The 21334-nt window shown below is 34.4% G+C and overlaps 1 protein-coding gene across 2 annotated transcripts in view; it reads left to right on the plus strand.

Moving 5' to 3' along the window:
• CPNE8 (copine 8) overlaps nucleotides 1–21334 on the plus strand; it is a 185152-nt gene that overhangs the window by 149267 nt on the left and 14551 nt on the right. For both annotated transcript variants that reach the window (XM_081128758.1, XM_081128759.1), the window contains 4 exons: nucleotides 2669–2850; nucleotides 9371–9498; nucleotides 18811–18913; nucleotides 20524–20581. In XM_081128758.1, the coding sequence (XP_080984884.1) occupies nucleotides 2669–2850; nucleotides 9371–9498; nucleotides 18811–18913; nucleotides 20524–20581 (471 nt within the window). The remainder of the gene's footprint in view (nucleotides 1–2668; nucleotides 2851–9370; nucleotides 9499–18810; nucleotides 18914–20523; nucleotides 20582–21334) is intronic.

The raw sequence follows: 21334 nt of genomic DNA on the forward strand, positions 1-21334 counted from the left end.
CCTCTAAAACAAATCAGATATAAATTTGATAATATTCAGGGTTTAAAATATTACAAGATTCTTAAGTAAGAGTTACAGCTAAGAGTAAGGACTATGGAATCTGACTGCTTAGATTCATATTCTAGTTTTACCAAGTGTTGTTGTGTGATTTGGGGCAAGTTATTTAATCTGAAAATTATATAATCTAAAAAGTGGATATAATAAAGTTACCCATAGGTTTGCTGAAAAGGAATAGTGAGATATGAATTAAGGTGTTCAATACATGTTAGATTCCATACTATTATACTTACTATTGTTATTAATGTTATCAGCATACTATAAATTCATTCTTCATATGCATTGTTGCAGATTCAGAAGTGGTACAAACATGGTCCCAACTTCAAGGAATTGACACTCAGTTTGGCAAATAGCCATATTTTGTGGTGCAGAATACAAAAGCCATAAGAGTAGGAGAGGACAGTAAGTGCTGGAAGAAACAAGGAAGGTAGTCTGGTGCGATGTGAGACGTAAGCTGGAGGAGAATAAAGTGAATTTCAGCACAGAGTGGTAACTTGAGAGGTCGTAATAGTAAGGAAGATATCACTAGTGGTCCAGTGAAAAGACTGGTTTGGGTGAAGTTGCTGGAAAGGGTTAGGCAACATCTTTAAATAGGTAGGATCAGGCTAATGTGTATGATAGGCTAAGATATCTAGATGTGCTGGGGTATTAGTGGTATTTTTATTTTAAGTTATGGTTTTCTTAGTGAAACTGAATTAGTTGCCATATTGCAACCGTTGGGTACCAACACTTATATTTGCGAGTTGTGGTTAAATAACCACTTAGCCAAGGAGTGGTATTGTTTATCTGTGACTCCAGTGGGCTTTTGACTAAGTGGCAAAATTCCTACTTTAGAAGAAAATGTCAAAGAAAAATTGTACCAGACTAATTCAACAAGCGAAGAAGACTCTGTTCAGAACTATTGCGACAGGGATCAAAACCATTGCAGCAGAAGAGAGATGTTGAATCAACTCCTCGAAAACAAAAGAGGGGAGGGAATTTAAGTGCTGTGGTGAACTAGTAGAAAAGTACTCGGAGACACTAGGGGGAGGTGGTCTCTGTGATTTTGCCATCTGTATTTGCTAATTAGTAGTTATTAAAGTTAGGCTCCGACCATCCCACAGAGACTATAGGTGGTAGGGGTGGTATCTTTCTTATGATGACATTTCAAAGGGCTGGCTCCTGGGTCCTTGAGAAAGACATTCCCGAGTTGTAGGAGCCTTAGACCTCAAAGGACAGAGAATTTACAATTGCAAGTTATCTCAAGTAAATGCTCTAAGAAAAGAGAGCTTGTGGCTTATAGTCAGGAGAAACCTGTCTAAAGTTTAGTCAAACTGAGGAGAATGTTAAGGCCATCTTGGCCAAAAGACACTTTTTTAGAAATTTTGTCATGTGGAACCAGCCCTTCAATGCTTGTAACCCTTTTGGAAATACAAATGCATTTACACAATAAATTATTTTTAGACCAAAAATGTCCTTGCTATGATTATATGCATTATGAACCAAGGGAAGATCTCTCCTTGATGTTGTGTCTCTCTGGATCTCAAGTGCTTATTATAATTATTTTTCCTTATCAGAAAAAACTGTGCCCCGAGGGTTTCCTTCTTCAGTCAAGGTCTTAAAGTGGAATTGAGCTTTATGTGTTATTATGAGTTGCATTTAACTTTTCCATTTTCACTTACGAAACTTAATGGACTTTCAGGCTTCTGAGTGGTGGTAATGAGGGCAATTCAATATGAATCTCAGTGTGTTTAAGTGGAAGAACATATATTACTTTCTCTCAAATTCATCTCTATTCAAATGCAACATCCTACATAGTATAAGACATTGGACATTCAGAACCTTGTGGATGACCCAGACGTTATTAACAGTAGTAGTTAAACCTTACATTTCTAGGGTGCTTTATTGTTTTTAATCACTTCTACACACATAAGCTCATCTTGTCCTTCCAGTAAACACTATGGTAGATTTATTGCAGGCATTTTATAGATATTGTCCCGCAAATGGCAAGACTCAACTTTGCGCCTCCTGCCTCCTATCTTAATGTCTAGTTAGAAACTCTGAATTTTTTCACATCTAGATATTTAATTAGCTTAAATTTAAAAATCACTATGCTCTCTCTTTTTTTTTAAAGTAATAAATTGGGATACTTCTCAAATATTCAGTTTATTTTTGTGATACAACTTTAGGAAGACCGCCTAATTATTCAAGCCCATTAATTCAGTTAGGTCCTTGGATTATAGACATAAGAATTCAAGCCAAAGGCATATGATTTTTTAAAAATAAATATTGCAATAAAATAAAATTAACAAAAATACTTTTATACTCTAGAACTAAATTTTAAGAATAGCCTGTGGCATTGACAATGAAGAATAATTTCTGAAAAAAATCTGCATATACTTTGACCTATCTTTGGGAAATTTTCTACATGTGTGATCAGGTGTAATAAATATTTCTGTGTTAATATCCATCCCCCCCCCCCCAAAAAAAAAAACTATTTGACACACTATGGGTGTAGGCAGAAAAACATAATTTTAAAATATTTCATTCCGAAATAGGTATGAAGAAAAATGTCCAAAAAATTTAATCTTTAGCCTGATCACTCATGTTTGCAATATTTTTCTGTCATCAGGCAACCCTGCCCAGCCTACTTCTCTCCACTACATGAATCCTTACCAACTGAACGCCTATGGGATGGCACTGAAAGCAGTGGGAGAAATCGTTCAAGATTATGACAGTGATAAAATGTTCCCAGCTCTAGGTTTTGGTGCAAAACTGCCTCCAGATGGAAGGATATCTCACGAGTTTGCTTTGGTAAGAATATATCACAAGGACTGGATATTTTGAAAACAGTAATGTGTTGGATTTTTGACTATTGGTTCACTACTTCTGCTTTAGTCAATGATGTAGAAGGCTTTGGTGTCTATAGATTCTGCCTAATTTTGCTAAATGATTGATTTAGGAGTGTGGTATTAATGGAAACTAAGACAGTTAAATAGATTAGCAATAAATCTACCTAAAGTGCATCTGATTTATAAATAGGGGGTCTATTGTGGTTTTCTATTGCTGCATAGCAAAACTCCCTAGAAGTCTGAGATGTAAACCAATACCATTCTCTTATGTTTATAACTTGAGGGTCAAGAATTCAAGGAGAATACAATGGGGGATGCTTCACTGTTTCATTTATTATTTATTTATTTATTTATTTATTTATTTATTTATTTATTATTTATTTATTTAATTAATTTATTTATTTTGCAACATTTGGGACCTCCCCTGGGATGCCTGAATGGCTTGAGATGGCTGGAATTGTTCAGGTGGAGCCATATCCTTGATTCTGGCTGTCAGTTGGATTCCTCTGCTCTCCGTGTCCTGTCCCCTGGGGATAGCAGGCTCCCTGCGATGGTTGCCTTGCTCGTGTCTGATGTCTGAGCTGGGATGGCTGAGATAGCTGGCTTGCCTGGACATCTTCCCGTCTTCCTGCATACAGCCTCTCCATGCGGTTGTCGTGGGCTTCCTCAGTACGGTGGTCTCATGGTAGTCAGATGTCTTACATGACAACTAGCTTCTTCAGAGTTGCTGAAAGGCTGGGACAGAGGCTGCAGGGCTCTTTTTACCACAGCTTTGGAAGTCCCAGAACTTTCCTTCTGCCACATTCTCTTGGTCAAGCAAGTCACTAAGACCAGCCCAGTTTCAAGGTAGAAAAAGTAACTTTTCATTCTCAATAGGAGGCAGATCAAAGAATGTGGGACTATTTTTAATCTTCCTAAAATGCATCTGATTTATAAATCTTGTAAATAGCCTCTTCTGAAATGGCATTTCAAATTTAAAGGACTAGTCATGGCTGGAATTAATTTTTTCAAATGTGAAGCAGCGCTTATGGCTATAATTAATTAAGATTTAAATATACTGGAGTAGATCTGATTGGAATGAAAATATTTCCCTAGTTAATGTTTCATTTGCATAGATCTACTTTCATTTGTGTGACTGCAGATAAGCAGTGTGCTCCAGCCTACCTTCAAAATAGACTCCCCCCAGATAAAGCTGATCGGCCCCGCCAGCTTTACGCTCACCTGCACTTTCTGATAAATAATGAAGAAACCAGTATAAGATGATGAGCTATTGTTTTGGAAAAAATTTAGGTTTTCCAATAAAGGTATCTATACCCCTAGCCTACACTGCCTATTGTGGCAGGTAGATAAATTCTCCCGTCACCCATATTTTTGTAGGTCTTTGTTGTTTTGATTCTTATTACAAAAGCAATACATGGACATGATAGGGATTTTTGAAGTTCTGCAAGAAAAATAGACAAAAATAATACTACCTTTACTAAGTAATTACTGAGTATGAATCTAAGTGCTTTATATTCGTTTTCTTATTTAACCTTCATAAAACTTCTGTGTGGTAGGTGTATATAGCTGTCACGTTACGCCGCTCTAGCAAGCACCACTCATACCAAATATGGTAAAAAGAATGTACTCAAGAGTTATATAACTCAGCTTTGAGGCTGGGAGCTTTAACCAGGGTTCTAACGGACAGGACTTGAACCCAAATCAGTCTTATTTTAGAATCCATCCTTTTAACCACTACTAAGCCACAGGTATTTATAAAATATCTGTAATACTATGCTCAGAAATGTGCTTTATTAACACCATCACATATATATACACACACACACGTATATATATTTCTGAAGCTTTGAAGTGATGTTTCATTTTCTTAAATATATATTTTAAGAACAATATTTTAATATTTGTATTGCTGTACTTATCTTTGCTTTTCTGTTCCATCACCCACACAGTTTCAGAAAAGGTTGCTGTAGGGTTTAATTCTTTCTTGCACAAAATAGCCTACGTGCCATACTCCCAATGTCATATAAAAATGACTGTCTGTTAGGATTTTGTTTCTGGGAGAATTAAAACTTCCCAGAAACTTATAAGACCATGAAAATCACTCATGTGATCCTAAGTCTTAAGTGCCTCAGGAAAAAGGTCACGAGCTATTTTAAGCCTAAGAAAAGGAATAATTATGTTAAACTAAATGAGGTTTATTAATTTTCCTTCCATGAGTGTCCTCTCACCTTTGTGTAAGATTTTCTTCCTTTCTCTCTCCCTCTAATCCTCTCTTCCTTTTGCTTTTATTACCTCTACATTTATTCTTTGTAACCAAAGCTATGCAAATAACTACTGCTCAGGAAGCCTTTTTTCATTATTTGTATCTTGAACTCGTCTTTCAACCCAATTCAAATATTTATAGGATAGAGTCCTACCCCTTTAAATTTAGGAAAAATAGACTTCCAAATGAATGATGAAAACAGTGGTGGTGATGATGATGGTAATGCTTCAATTTTAATATTACTTAATTGTTATATCACTTTAATTTTTTTCAAAGCACTTTTATTTTCTTGGAAAAGTAAACCGCACAGGGGTTAAATAAGCTTTCAGTGAGGTAGCACTTGTCTTGATTTGTGCTAATGTATTCTGTATTAACCTCGTCATAAATAACTGCAGTATATATTCTATAAGTGCCCAAAATACAAATACAAAAACTTCAGTCCCCTGTCAGTCCAGCACTTCACGTATCACCTAATGTCCACAAACTCTAAGGTTTCCATGGTAAGAATTGTGATGCATCTTTGCAACCATTAATCTTTTCAGCAGCACTAAGTTCAAATAACCTTTCAAGTGGCAAGCGAGGCCTTTTAAAAACTTAAATGCTTCCTATTTGGTGAGTTTGGGGTTGGCTCAAATGCTGAAATTGAGCTTTGCCGAATCAAAAAGATCTCAGGTAAACCCAGGCTTTCCACGTGAAATATGTACAAGAATGAATGTAGTTGGATAAGAAAAGGAAATGCGAAAAGAAAGGGAAAATGTCCTGGTATCACCAGGCTAAGCACTTTTGGTTGAAAACGACCAGTCATCGCTCTCATCTCTTCGTGATTCTTGATGACTCCTTATGGAGCTGTAACTGCAAATACAATAGTGCAGGGCCTTAGAGGAAGTATTTCTAATAGGCATGTGGCCAGTGATCCTTCCCAGAGGGTCTTTGCATTGGTCAACAGAGAAATGCCAAATGTGTCCAAGCATGCTCTCCTACCAAATATCTGAAAGAACTTGAATGCTTTTCACTTATTTTGGCATTTATAGGTATCTCTGCAATTTAGTATCTATGCGTATGCCTTTTCTTTCAACTAGACATAACAGTTTAATTATCAAGGGTCTTTACCACTGTTTGCATAAAATAGCAGTTCAGTAGATGTTTGTTTATTGAATAAAAGGGAGAATTCTCCCAGCTTCTCCCCACAGTGAGCAATCCCAGGGCAGCGACAGTTAACATTTCAAAGGGTAAAGCAGCAGCTCCTGAGAGCATTTTGTCAGTGTATTAGCCCTGCTGGAAAGTATGATAGGCTATAGGTAACAATAGAGACTATAGGCTGCTTGCCCAGAACTGAATCTAACTCCCCAGTTACAATCTTTTAGGGAGCCAAGTGGGTGAGAGCTGGGCAACCCTCCCCACTTAAATCTGCACAGTGGGATGATTGCTCATTTTGAATTCTGTTCTGTAAATTTCTATGTGCTCTACAAATTGACATTCATTATTTTATAAATGGGAAAGTTGTTAATTAAAAAGGAAGTATGAAATAGAGCATCCATTGTTGTCTTCATTTATTAAGACAAAATTGAATGCTCTTACTTTGAAAAATGGCCTGTGTTTTTGTGCTGGATCCACATATAAGATTATTTTAATTTGTTTTAACAAGCAAGAACTAATTCCCAACATAATTATTTTAAGAAATGAGTTTTTAAAAAGACTTTAAAAATCATTTAATAACTCATTACAATGTTGTCATTAAGAGGAAAATCTCATTTGAATAGTCATAAGTTATTTAAAATAATCCTGATGTAATGCAAGGCACATATTTAAAAGAATGTATAATTGTATGTAATAAAGTATTATCATCCAAGGCGTGTGTGGAAATCTTAGGGTAATTTATTATGGAATTAGAACTAATACAGAAGTCAGTGCTGCAGATATTCCATAGTGATGAAGAGAACATCCAATGATTATCTCTCCACTAAGAAAACTGAAATGATGAGAAAAATGGTGACCTTGTAATTTCAATTCCAGAGGAATAGAGGAAATATATAGTTTTATAGAAATATAAACCCCCACTCAAATGTTAGACAAAAAGCTCAGAATCACCCTGGTTTGTAAAGATCAGAATTATTCTTGTTTATAATTGTTCCCTCAAGGAAAATATATAATACATTTTAATGCCCAAAATGAATGAGTTTAAATTTAATTAGCTTCATACCCCATCAAGGGAAAAGAACACTGTAAGATTTTACTTAAAGGAAGGTTAAGTAGGTCAGCTCAGATTAACATCAAAACCACCATCAACTGCTTTGTGCTAAATATTAAACTTTTACATTTTAATTTCAATCTGCTGCAACCAATTTTATAATATAAAGAGTTCTTTGATTAGTTTTATGTTTTTTAAAATTTACAGGAGGTTTAGTTAATAAAAAGTTTGAAGAAAAAAAGCAAAATTAAAAGGAAAATATGGGTATAATTTTTTCTCTCACAGATAGCAAAATTGATGATTGATAATCTTAGTCTCTTAAGATCCCCAGTCTTTCAGTATGCTTAGGATTTCATCACATGGTTGCATAGAGGTGGTGAAGAGAATGGGTCCTGGAATTAGACTGCTTGGGTTCAAATATTGGCTCTTTCACATACGTTGTGTGACTTTGGGGCTCATTATTTAGGCTCTCAGTGCCTTAGTTTCCTCGTCTGTAAAGTGGAAAAAATGACACTATTTTATCTACATTTTTAGGGTTGTTATAAAAAACTATATAATGTATGTAAATATTTTCATGTAAAGCTTAGTATACAGAAGTCAACAAATTTTAGTTATAAATTAGCAGTTACTTCTGATTGTTCCGACAAAACCATGCATGCTAAAATTACTGCTATGTTTAAATATCATTACTGTCCTTAGTGTTTTAAAATATACCCACAAATTTTATTTATATCTCCTCCCACCCTTCCAGAAGTGGAGCCTAATTCCCCTTCCTTTGAATATGAACTATACTTAGTGACTCATTTCTAGCAAATAAATTAAAGTAGAAGTAATGGTATGCAGCATATGAGACGCTTATAAAGGGATTGGGACTTCTTCCTTGCTCTTTCGGTTGGATTGTTCATTCTGGGGAAGTTAGCTGCCATGTTGTGAGAACACTCAAGCAGCCCTAGAGTCCTTGCTGGCCTCCCCTCAGCAGCCCTATAAATGAGCCTTCTTGGAAGCAGATCCTCCAGCTGTGGCCAACCTTTCAGATGCCCAGGTGTGCTTCTTGCTGCAAACTCATGGGAGATTCTTAGCAAGAACCACCTGGCTAAGCTGCTCTTGGATTCCTGACACCCCGAAAATGTGTGAGATAATAAATGCTTGTTTTAAGCCACTAACTTTTGGGATAATTTGTTATATAGAAATAGATAGCTAATGCACTGCCTTCTTTGTGTTATCTGTGGAATCTGGACCAGGAGAATTAAACCTAATAATAACAGAGCATTCAATGTATGAAAAAGCTAGACCAGGCCCCCAGGTTTAAAGATGCCCTTCTGGATGCTCTCTTTCGGAATAGCTCCATGGTGGCGAGCTCCATCGCCCTGGAACAGCATGGATATGTTTCTTTGATTCTTTTCATTTTACCTTGTCTTGATATTTCTGACACCAAATTACATTCCTTCTGACTCCTTGCCCAGTTGGAGTTGTCAAGTGTGGCCTGAAGATGTGCAGTGGCAGATATCTTACATTTTTCTTACTATAAGGGGAAACTGACCAGATGGCATTTCTTTCCTAATTTTAATATATAACTGCATGCAACTTGGAAAATATAGAGTTATTTAAAGAGTGAAATAAAAGTCCCCAGTTATATAACCACTCAGAGTTAACTTAACTATCCAATATTTTATTTTATTTTTTATAGGATTTTTCTATATTCATCCCCACATGTACACAGACCTGTGTAAAATTAAGACATTATTAATTACAGAATGTGATATTCAGCTTCTCAAGATTATTTAGACTCTCCTCCTGCCGTTGTGTTGAAAAGTATCAATTTTTAATTATTGTGCACATTCTATTATATCACCATCTACATAATACATTGTAATCTACTATTGACCACTTAATTTTTGCAGATATAAATATATAAATGGGTATTCTTCCAAAAATTCTTTATGAGTATCAATGTTTATTATTCTCTTTTTCCAGTTGATCTTTACAGACACTGTTAATTTTTTACTGTCTTTTGCTTGTGGTGTTGTACAGAATGGGAACCCTCAAAACCCCTACTGTGATGGCATTGAGGGCGTGATGGAGGCTTATTATAGGAGCCTGAAATCTGTGCAGCTCTATGGGCCAACCAACTTTGCTCCTGTAATTAATCACGTAGCAAGGTAAGCAGAAGTACACCAGGTATTTCTTCTAGCGTACCAGACCACAGTGAAATCATCACATTATTGTCAGTATGGCCTCGCAGGTGAAAGTTTTTTCTTCTAATTTACCTCCAAAAAAGCGAGGTAAATGTTGAAATACAGGAAAAAGTCTCAATGAACTTTGATGATACTTTACTCAAAAACTTTACATCAAAATCTCAAGTGAAGAAACATACACTGGATTATGTTAGGACCTGCATTTGTTCAACCAAAGAAAATTTCTTTTCTTAGAAAAGGCATTCATGAGAGCAATAACAAGATTAATCATGATCTCAACTGTGTAAATTATTCAATCTAATATCACATTCCATAGGAGCGTAGAAGCAATAAGGAACTGAATTCCATGAAGATCACTATTCCTTTCAGTGATCTATAGAGCACATCATTTTGACCTCCCTGAAATTAATATAAGAGTTAATGTTCTAAATTCCCAGAGCTCTCTACTCGTGTATAATATATAGTATTGAGATCAGAATATAGTTGCTTATGATTCCAAGTACATGTTCTGGGAACATGTAAAATCCTACATACATTAATCATTTTTTCATTAGTGCATAAATAAATTAGACACCACTTTTGAAATACTTACAAGTTTGGCTTGACCCAGTTGCAAATCTTATGAAACCTTGCCTAATTTTTAGATGATCAAAAAATTATAGCTTTTGTATTCTTTCTGATATGTAGCCAGCACTTGAAAAATTACTGCATTTGGATCAGTTTATCGGTGCACAAAGGCAATGTGAAACCTCAGTTCTCTGTTTGAAGGTTCTGGTACTTTACCACGTTCCTATTGGACATCATAAGCAACTTAAATGTGTTCTGTTCTTCATTATCTGGGACATAGAGAAGATGCTAAAATAACCCTGCACCCAGGGCTAACCCCAGTGGACCTCTGCTGTGGAACTCCACCTCAGTGTGACAGTGATACAGCGATGACCGTTCTCTGAGTGCGACTCTTTAACTTAGGTTTTTTGAACCTTTTTATCCACAATCTGTACTAAATTATAAATTTTACATCTCAACATACAACATAAAAAATATTATGAAATAATACTTATCCTTACCTCATATTTTCTTATTTCCGTGGTGTCATTTTTTTTATGATGCAGGTCTTCGCCCACAAAACTGATTTCAAAGTCCACTAATAGGTTATTACCTGTAATTTGAAAAACACATCTTAGCTTATTGTATTAGCTTTGTATTAGCAGTGTTATCTGTACTCTGTTCTCCTGGTGTTTTTTATGGCTGTCCAGTAAAGCAGAATCAAAATAACAGTAATGCAAGATAAATTCTAGTTGACTTTTACTCTTTCTATCACAAACTACCATACAGATTACTGTTTTATATACAAAAATAAGAGAAAAAATAATAGGCCTTATTTTGTCTGAACTCATGCTAGTTGTTATAGATGCTTCTCATCCGTGCTTACCAATTAAGTTTGTTTTGTTTTTTTGTCCCTGCATATCTCTACTACAAAAGCTAAGCTTTTAGATGTAAAAATGTCTAGGTGCATTTCTATATACCATTTAAAACTACAGGCTCCACATTACCATTTTTTATGTTTGGTCCAGCACTTTTAAAATTCTCAATTATAGGTGTAGTTGCCAGCTAACGGTTTCAGCCTCTTTGAAAAGAATCCGTGATTGCCCTGGCCAGTGTGGCTCAGTTGGCTGGGCTGCATCCTGTGCACTGAAATGCTGCTGGTTCGATTCCCAGTCAGGGCACATGCCCAGGTTGTAGGCTCAACCCTGGTCGGGGCGTGCAGGAGGCGACGGATCGATGTCTCTCTCTCTCCCTCTTCCTCCCTCTCTTTCTCTCTGTAAAAATCAATTTAAAAATCTTTAAAAAGGAAAGAAAATAATGTGTGATCTAATAATTCTTTATTGCTATTTTTTAATAAGAGAAAATAAGAAACACAAAGATAAGGCTTTTGGGGAATCATCTCTTCCCTTCCAGTACAGTTAGAAGTTGCATGTATCTATTTCTTGTTATGCCTTCTGTATAAGAAATGTCTTTTCCTTTCTTTCATCTTTGATAGTTTTGTTTAATTTTATTTTTAAGCTTTTATTAAGACATAGTTTCTGTCTGGTCCAGATTTATCATCCAAAAAGTTTTATCAACTAAAAGGCAAGTTACTATTTGTTTCTAAATCAAGAGTAGTGCCATGGTTAGAGTGTGTATGACCCCTGTGTAAAATTCCGTGTGCATTTTGTCACTAGTAAATGCATTTCAACAGCACTTCACTTTGCCAGCATATGGAGGTAAGCACTCAAAAGATGTCTAATACATTCTGTGTATGTGAAGATAGTTATCATTAAAAATTATTTTCTCTAAAATCAAAAGCAAATGCATATCCTTACTTACTTGCTTGATTTTTTTTCCCTTTAAAAAAGAATGTTTATTGGTAAAGCTTAGTTATTTAGAATAGTTTCCTATAAGCATTTTGATGAATGCTTACTTATTATTTTTTAAAAATAATAATTTTAATCGTATGCTTATTTTTAGAACTAAAATCTATGTCATAAGACTATTGACTTTTGAGATAATATTAATGAGATAATATTGTGAACTAGTCAAGACCCAAGGCATCAAATTGTGAAACTATTTCCAAACCCCTACCTCTAATTTCTTGCCTTTCTACTCCTCATTTCATAGAGTTGTCTGGAACAGCATTTCAAATAATGTAAAAAAACCATGCTACTCATATCCATTGATGCCTGTCACAAAACTAAGTTCAAATGCTTTTGTTTGGTATTCAGGAACTTTTAAGATCAAACTGCCACCCAACCCCAGTGCCCTCCGCATTCTCCCGCGTGGGCTGCGCCTAGAGTTTAGAGTCGCTGTCCTGGTCAGTGGTGTCATTCCACGTTTGCCTGCCACGGCTCTCACTAGTTCCATCCTGCTCTCTTGTTGCATACAGAGCTTTTCAAAACTGAAGGGAGGAATTGTGATTTAATCTCACCACGCTTTGCGTACACCCAGAACTCCACATCTATGTGTTTAACTGAATGTTTTGTATGCCATATCTAATGAGTATATTTAATAAGGTTATAATTAGGAAACTAAAGAAACTATTAATGATAATGCTTAGTCAGTCTTAATGAGCTGTGGGAAATGTAATTGGATTGGTACCTACTATATCAGTCAGGGTTCTCAGGAGAAATGGAACCAATAGGATATATAGGTAGTGAGATTTATTTTAAAGAATTGGTTTATGCAGTGGTAAGTGCTGGCAAGTCAGAAATTTGTGGGGAAAGCTGGTAGGCTGGAAACTCAGGCAGGATTAGATATTGCCGCAGTCTTGCGTCAGAATTCCTTTTGTTGTTGAGGCCTTCAGCTGATTTAGTGGGACCCACCGCATTAGCAAGGGTAATTTTATTTACTTAAAGTCATTTAATTGTAGATGTTAACTACATCTATAAAATATCTTCACAGCAATACCTTGATTAATGTTTGGCTAAATAATTGGATATTACAGCCTAGCCAACTTGACACATAAGACTAACTATCACATCTACCAAAAAAAAAAAAGAAAAAAGAGTACTACCATTATGTTGAAACCAAATATAAAATCAGAGAAAAATTTTTTGATCCTTTCATATATGAACTTAATAATATACCTAATGTCTGTAACACTGTGTTTAAACCTCATTAATTAATAATGGTAGGAAGAAAATGTGAAGGAAATCATGTGTTCATAGATATGTGGTTTGAGAAAATAGAGATTTATTCATCCCTTGATTAATCTGTTTCCTTTTGGATATGGCAATTGCCATGTTTACATTCTTATTCGGGTCATTTTTTTCAAAGGTTTAATTTTTATCTAGAATTCTACCTCAATAATTTTAAATTATTCAAAAACCATTTTATTGGTATATTTGACCAGTTTATTAGTTATTAAAAAATAATATTAAAAAATAACTAATAAACCAATATCAATTCTTTTTTCAATCTATCATGAAAATATCACTATTTTTTTCACTTGACTTAAATAATATTCATTGTTTCCTAACTGTTATTTGTTTTCTCTGCATAACCGGCTACTTTTTTTGGGGCTGTCACATTCCAGTTTTTACAAAGGATCTATCAATTTTTAACTGTTGGCTAGATTTATTTATTTATTTATTTATTTATTTTTTGATATTGAGAAAGATCAAGGATCCTGATAATCAGCTAAAATTTATTTTTATTTTTTAGGAGATAACGTTTGTATATTTTGGAATTTTCATTACTATTTTAAAAATTAATCTAAAGAATGTGGTCTGTTTTATCTCTTTCATCTGTTCATCAATAATAATAAAATCAAAATGACAGTCATTATTGAGCCCCAAATCTGTCTCAGGCAATATGCTCAGTGCTACAATGTGGTTTATTTCTTTTAATCTAAACAGCTGTAAAAGGGGGCAATAGTGTTGTTATTCCTATTTTCCTGATGACAAAGTAGATATGTAGAGTGGCCATTTGTGGTGGAACTAAAATTCCAACAAAATAATCTGATTCCAAATTACCATGTTATGGTGCCTTGCGTGCTTGAATCTTTTTCTCTCATACAGAGGTAAAGACGTACAAAAGAAAGCGCAACAAAACTACTAATCACGTGGATGCAGCCGGTCACTTCCTTATACCGCCAAAAATAGTTTGGGTGCAACGTAGCGACATAAAAAGTCATGTTGTTACTTTGTATTGAACTATTGAAATGCATCCCTTTATTTCATATTAAGATTTAATTCATTGTGTATGTCAAAATTAAACTATTTAAATAAAATATTTCTTAGTTTCTTACCTTGTTTTATTGCCCCCTCTATTCCTGTGAACTAGTTATGAGCTGAAAGAATATTTCACAAATCTGAGCCAACCATTTATGATTTTATAAAAACAATCCCAGAAACTTACTTGACAGAGTCCAAAGAAATGTGTTTGAATTCTAAAATCCTGATGAAGTTGACTTCTCCCTCAGATTTGTCATAATAATATTAAAATATCAACTATAGCTATCCTACATTTGAAAAAAGACAGCAGGCTCTCAATAAGAGTTTCAATTATGCAATTTACAAAAGGATTAATCATTAAGTTCCTTTACGAAATAAGCTTCTTTAATAGTTTAAAATATAATTTGAATCTGCAAGTCTGAATATCAGGGTTACCTTTTTGAAGACTGGGATGTGATCAGCTTTTGCTTTCTATTTCTACATTTCTATAGCATTTTAATTATTTTTTTTATAAACACAATACTTTTAGTACAAAATAAGATTTTGTTTGAATTTTAGATTGCTTGCGAAGGGCAACAATATGAGAATGTGTAGAACAAATGCCATAAAAACAAGGAATAGTTTAAAATAATTTATGGTGCTGATGGTAATAAAGATAAAAATGGATTGAATAGTTCTTATGTAAAATGTGTCTTATTTTCAAAGCAGTGTATCTTAGCAGAAGTGAGAACACAATAAACTCATGCATCTTTCTTCAGCATTAATTTCCCCAAAGTTGAAAAATAGTAATACAAGACATATTTATTATAAAATAAAATACAAAATTCCTATGAATTTTAAGACAAAACAACAAACTTCAGAGAAATTCCTAGTTTGCTATCTGCTTCAGGATCTAGCACTGACTGTCTTGGTATTATGAACATATCCCCCCTGTTCTTTTTGGTATACTTTTTAATGATTAAAAAGGAAACCAAAATATAAGTGGATTAACCCCCAGTCAAAAGACAGAGTCAGTGAATGGTTAAAAACAAACAAGACCCAACTATATGCTGTGTATAAGAAACTAAATTTAGCTCGGCTGAGCGTGGCTCAGCAGCTGAGCATCGACCTAGGATCCAGGAGATCGTGGTTCGATTCCCGGTCAGGGCACAAGCCCGGGTTGGGGGCTCGATCCCCAGCAGGGGGCGTGCAGGAGGCGGCCGATCAATGACTCTCTCGTCACTGAAGCTTCTCTCTCTCTCTCTCCCTCTCCTTTCCTCTCTCTGAAATCAATAAAGATATATTCTAAAACAAAAAAGAAACTAAATTTAGATTTAAGGACCTACATAAGCTGAAAAAAGATATTCTATGCAAATGGCAACCAAAAGAGGACAGGCAGGAGTATCTATATTTATATCAGACAAAGTAGATTTTAAGTTAAAAACTGTCACAGGAGACAAAGAAGGTCATTATAGAATAAAATGGTCAATTTACGTAAGATACATATTTATATATATAATTCAGCCTTAAAAAAGAAGTGCCAGCCAATTGCAACAACGTGGATGAGCCTGGAGGATGCTATGGTAGAGGAAATGAGCCAGACACAAAAAGAAAACAGCTGCATGATCTCAATTATAGGTGGAATTTTTAAAAGTTGAACTCATAGGAGCAGAGAGTAGAACGGTGGTTACCAAGCTGGGGAGGAGGGAAAATGGGTAGATATTGGTCAAAGGGTACAAAATTGCTTTATGTAGGATAAGTATGTCTAGAGATCTAATGTGCTGCATGATTACTATAGATAATACTGTATTGAAAACTGGAAATTTGCTAAGAGAGTAAATTTCAGGTGCACTGATCGCAAAAAAAATATGGAAACTGTGAGGATATGTTAATTAGCTTGACTGTAATAATTGTTTCACTATGTATATCAAATCATCACGGTGTACGCCTTAGATAAGTACAATTTTTATTAAAAAGAATAAACAGTTTTAAAAGGCTTAATTCGCAGTTATAATAATTACGAATATGTATCCACCTAAATCTAAATATATAAGCACACACAAAGGACACAAAGAAATTTTGGGGAGTGAGGGACATATTTATTATCTTGATTGTTTTGACAGTAACACAAGTGTATATACATGTTCAAACTGATCAAATTGTATACATTAATTATGTGCAGTTTTCTGTATACCAATTATAACTCAAACTGGGGGGCAGGGGGACACATACTAACAACTGAGACTTTCTCCACGGTTAACCAGAAGCATTGAAAGAGAAATGTAAAGACCAAAAAAACAAACCAGACCATTAAGCCATCTGAAGCCGTATTTATGACTGCATAATACTGAACTTTTTTAATTGTTTTCGAACCTGGTAGAAATTTGTCATTTAAGAGCATCCTGGAGAAAGAAAAGTATAAAATCCTGACTGTCGTACTGATAGAAGCTTTTCTCACTACTATTTATAGCCTTCCATTAATCACATGAAATATAAAACCCAATGTTTCTGAAGCACAGTCAGTAAGAAAAGCTTTTGAAAAAATAATGGGTATTTAAAAATTAAAAAAACAAATTCCTGAGGGAGAGTATCAACTTCTTTTTTTAAGAAAAAAGTTAAGGGTAAAATAGAAGAGGCTCATATCTGCTTTGGGTGTTTTCCATTGATTGTGTTAACATCAAATTAGTACAAATTTTTAATGTTCAAGATCAATTGTTCATTATTGTGGGAGTATTTTTGACTATATGTTGTGGAACCAGTTCAACTGTATCTTTACAGGGGGTGAACAGACCACTTGCTGTAGTCTCTTCATTAATCTGTAAAATTATTTTATTAGTAGTATGAGCAATTAATAGTTTCTCGAGTCTACAGCAAAGTGGTAAATATTTTTTTGTTCATGTGGTAATTAATTCTGCTCTCCAAGAAATAAGTTTTGCCCTAAAATATTATGCTATTGATCTGTTCCCAATCTGTTCAAACTTGCTTCCTTAGGATCCTTTAGACTGTAAAGGAATTTCATTGGTAATTGAAGGAAGTTTTTTTGAACCAAATTTTTTATAATTCACGCAATGATTTTTACAGAAATGGACCAAAGTCTTCTTGATTACTATCTCTTAAGATTACCATAATGCTTGCTCATTACTAGATAGGATTTGCATCTATTTATGTAGTAAAGATCATAAAAGTTTCCTTGTTCAGCATATAATTTAGATACACAGAATGCACAGCTTAATGGAATAAAAGATATAATAAAATATAACGTATTCATAAAATTTCCCTATAAATGACTGAGTATTATTTGGTGAGACTTTTGATAAACTTCTTTAAGTGCTATGTTGTTATTACATGCCTAATTTTGGGGGGGAATAACTGACCTCATTTTTTATTGATTTTATTGGGGCGATTGGTTAATATAATTATATAGGTTTTGGTTGTACAATTCTATAATATATCATCTTTATATTATATTGTGTTCACCACCCCAAGTCAAGTTTCCTTCCACCACCATTTACCCCCCTTTATTCTCTTCTGCCTCCCCCTCACCCCCTTCCCTCTGGTAATCACCACACTGTTGTCTGTGTCTATGAATTTTTTAATTTTTTTGCTTAATCCCTTCACCTTTTTCAGCCAGCCCCGTAACCCCCACTTCTGACAGCTCTCAGTCTGTTCTCTGTATCTATGAGTCTGTTTCTATTTTGTCAGTTTGTTTTGTTCATTAGATTCCACATATGAGTGAAATCATATGGTGTTTGTCTTCCTCTGACTGGCTTATTTCACTTAGCATTATACTCTCCAGGTCTATCCATGCTGTCAAAAAAAGTTAGATTCCCTTCTCTTTTATGGCCTAACATGCCTAATTTTTGTGTTTTTGTCCCAGCTTTCGTTAATTTGTGTTAAGAACTTGAACTACGAATGTTTCAAAAAGCTTTTCTTCTGCTGCATTTTTTTTTATTCAGATGAAATTCAAATAACACAAAAGTAACCATTTTAGAGTTTTAATGGTTAAAACTGTAATTTAATGCAATTTAATGACATTGAACACATTCACAATGTAGTGCAACCATCAACTCTGCATAGTTCCAAAACAAAAAGCACTTATGGTTATTGCTAACTTATGGAACTGTATTATATATTGAGTAGCACGCATGCAGTTTAATTATTAACAATACAAAGGTGTATTATCTTAATTTTAAGACTAAGAAAATAAAGTTCAAATAGCTTAACTAATTTCCTGAAGATCATACACATAATATGTTGCTTAGCCAGAATGTCTATTTCCAATAGTTATATCCATTCCACTGTGCTAAACATACCCCATCCAGTTCACCTTTTATTAGTAAATAAATTCTAAGGCGCCAGACATTTCTGAGTGCCAGCGTGCAGTAATAGTGCTGTTATTCCAGTGTGCTATTTCAGGAAAATGTGTATTTGAGAGTTTGCATGGTATAGGCCCCTAACATATGCTTAAATACTTTCTTGAGATTAAAGAGTTTGTTGACTATTCCAAATTATATTTAGTGACCATTGCATACAGAGGAACTGTTTTATTTTCTGTGGTAATTTTTACCTTCTTGTTGCCTTTCAGATATGCTTCTTCTGTAAAGGATGGCTCCCAGTATTTTGTGCTCCTGATTGTGACAGATGGTGTTATCTCAGATATGGCTCAAACAAAGGAGTCTATAGTTAACGTAAGTAAGAGTTGTTCAGTCTTGGCCTGGCTAAGTGACTGCATGGTGCTACTCAGGCTGAGACCAGGGTCTGGTTGACTTCACAGTGAAACAAAATGCCCATGCCCTTGGGGCCAGTTGCATTCTTAACCCTATCCAGGCAACTCAGTTGCATCTGTACCATTAATCCACGAGGCCTAAGCTAAGGGTCCACACGGAGTTGTAACAAAATTATTTCCAAAAAGAAAAAAAGAAATAAGGTAATAGCACTACCTTCATGTGCATGAGTGTATTTATCTCTATTAGTTTGATGTACTTGTATAAATTGTAAAATTTGTACAAAATATTTTTTAATATTCACATTTCAGTTATGGGAGAACTTTGCTAATTTCTTTTTCTGTAGAATTGGATAGGAGCTGGATTTGATTCAAAACCATTTTTCTCATTATAATTCCTAATTGTTTTATTTAATGATCATTTGATTGTCTTCTTTATTAGGCTATAACCTATAAAATCTACATTTACTAGATTATAATTATTAAACTTATTTCTATTTTTATTCCCCTTTCTACATCCAGGCTTAGCAGTCAATGTTTGGCACACAGTAGACATTTAGTAAAAATGGGTTGCATGAATGTTTGTCATACCTCATAATTATTAATAGCATAAGAAAATATAATTAGCTATTTGGTGTGAGAAAAATAGTTTCACATAGGGAAAAAACCAAATGCTTTATAGACACATACTTAGAAAAACTAAACATGAAGAGGAGGAGTACAGGTTCATATGTTTATTTTTAAACTAGAAACGTGGGTTCAATTTATCTTGATTTCCTTAATGTTCTGGTCAGTGGCATTAGCATGCACTTTAAAATACGGGCTTAATAATTTAAACTAACAGGACATGATGCACTGAGGAACAATTATTTATAATTCAATGACCTTCATAGATGAAGATGTGGTTGCTGTAGTAGTGAATCTATCTGTTGCTAGATCTCACATTTTTATCGTTAAATTATTTAAAGTGATGATGTCATTTAAGTGATACATATACTGAGAAAATATGCCATAAAATATTCGGTGCCCCGCACAATCTCATGGATATTTAATACATAAATTAATCATATAATAATAACTTTCTGTAATTATCATGTATATTGCCTTATTTGCTATGCAAATTGCTTTTCCTTCACTTGGGTATGAATGAGGTAGAATAGAGTGCTACTGTTTCACAAATATGGGACCCTTTTCCCCTTTCAGCAACTGAAAGAGTTTTTAGAGGAGAGAGAGCATGAAAAAAGAGAGACCAAGGACACCCAAGGTTATCTGAGGTAGATTGGGCTGATAGTAGCAAGTGAGAGCTGAAGCTCAATACTTTTCACTCTTTATGTTATCCAAGGCTGGTCATTCCTGAAGAATGTCCCACTGAATTAGCATAAGTACAGAGTCGGGAAGGCATAAGAGTGGAATTAAGTATATTATTCTGTGCTATTTTTAAATATGTTCAAAACTACTTTAATGAACAGCTGTGAAAAATATAAACTAAAACTGGATATTAATTTTTTCTCAAACCTTAATTCTTTTCTTAACTCAGTTTCTTAATTGTGAACTCATTGTGTATTCTCTTCAAAGGCTTCAAAACTTCCAATGTCAATAATTATAGTTGGTGTCGGACCAGCAGAATTTGATGGTGAGTAATACAGTTTCAGTAGTATTCCTTGGGAGTTTATTTAATCTCACTCATCATGCTCTTAAGTTTCTATCACTCTTTTTAAAATATATGAATGTGATTGTGCATGTAGATTTGCATAGAATGTCTGTGTACACTAGACATAAATATAGATATCTCACGCTGAAGTCTACTAAGGTGAGCAAATTAAAAGATTGTCTTCTGAGTAGAATATTGTCTCTCTAGTATAGATTAATGCAACATGTATTTTTTCATTTTAGTAGAGATGATTTGTACCTCAAAATAATACTTATTTAAGACTTACAGAGCGATAAATTGAGTTTTTGTTCCCAAGGCAAAATACTCTCTGGGTTTACTAAAAACCTTTAAGGATGAACACTAAATTAATAAACCATTAGGTTGTGAATAGAAATGTTAACACAGCATAATATGCTACTTTAATGGATTTTCAGACCCTGGCTACTTGGTAGATGTTAGCTTTATAAATATATAAGTTCTGTCGTATGAAAGAGCAAAATGAAAATGGAACTGACCATCTAAGATTTAAAGAGACTTTATATAATTATGCTAAATTGACTTACTGGGTAGTTTTGTTTGGGCTCAGGCCTTGTTCAAATGCTAATTAAGTGCCAGGTGTTTGTGTAACTCGTGATCTGGGCAAACTTCTTTAAGGATAGTCTGTTACTAGTTATCTGGTGAATTCCTTTAAGAGAACTCCGTACTGGACAGCACCTATATGACTTCATAGCATCC

Source organism: Miniopterus schreibersii, assembly GCF_964146895.1.
Source record: "Miniopterus schreibersii genome assembly, chromosome: 2".
Lineage (NCBI taxonomy): Eukaryota > Metazoa > Chordata > Mammalia > Chiroptera > Miniopteridae > Miniopterus > Miniopterus schreibersii.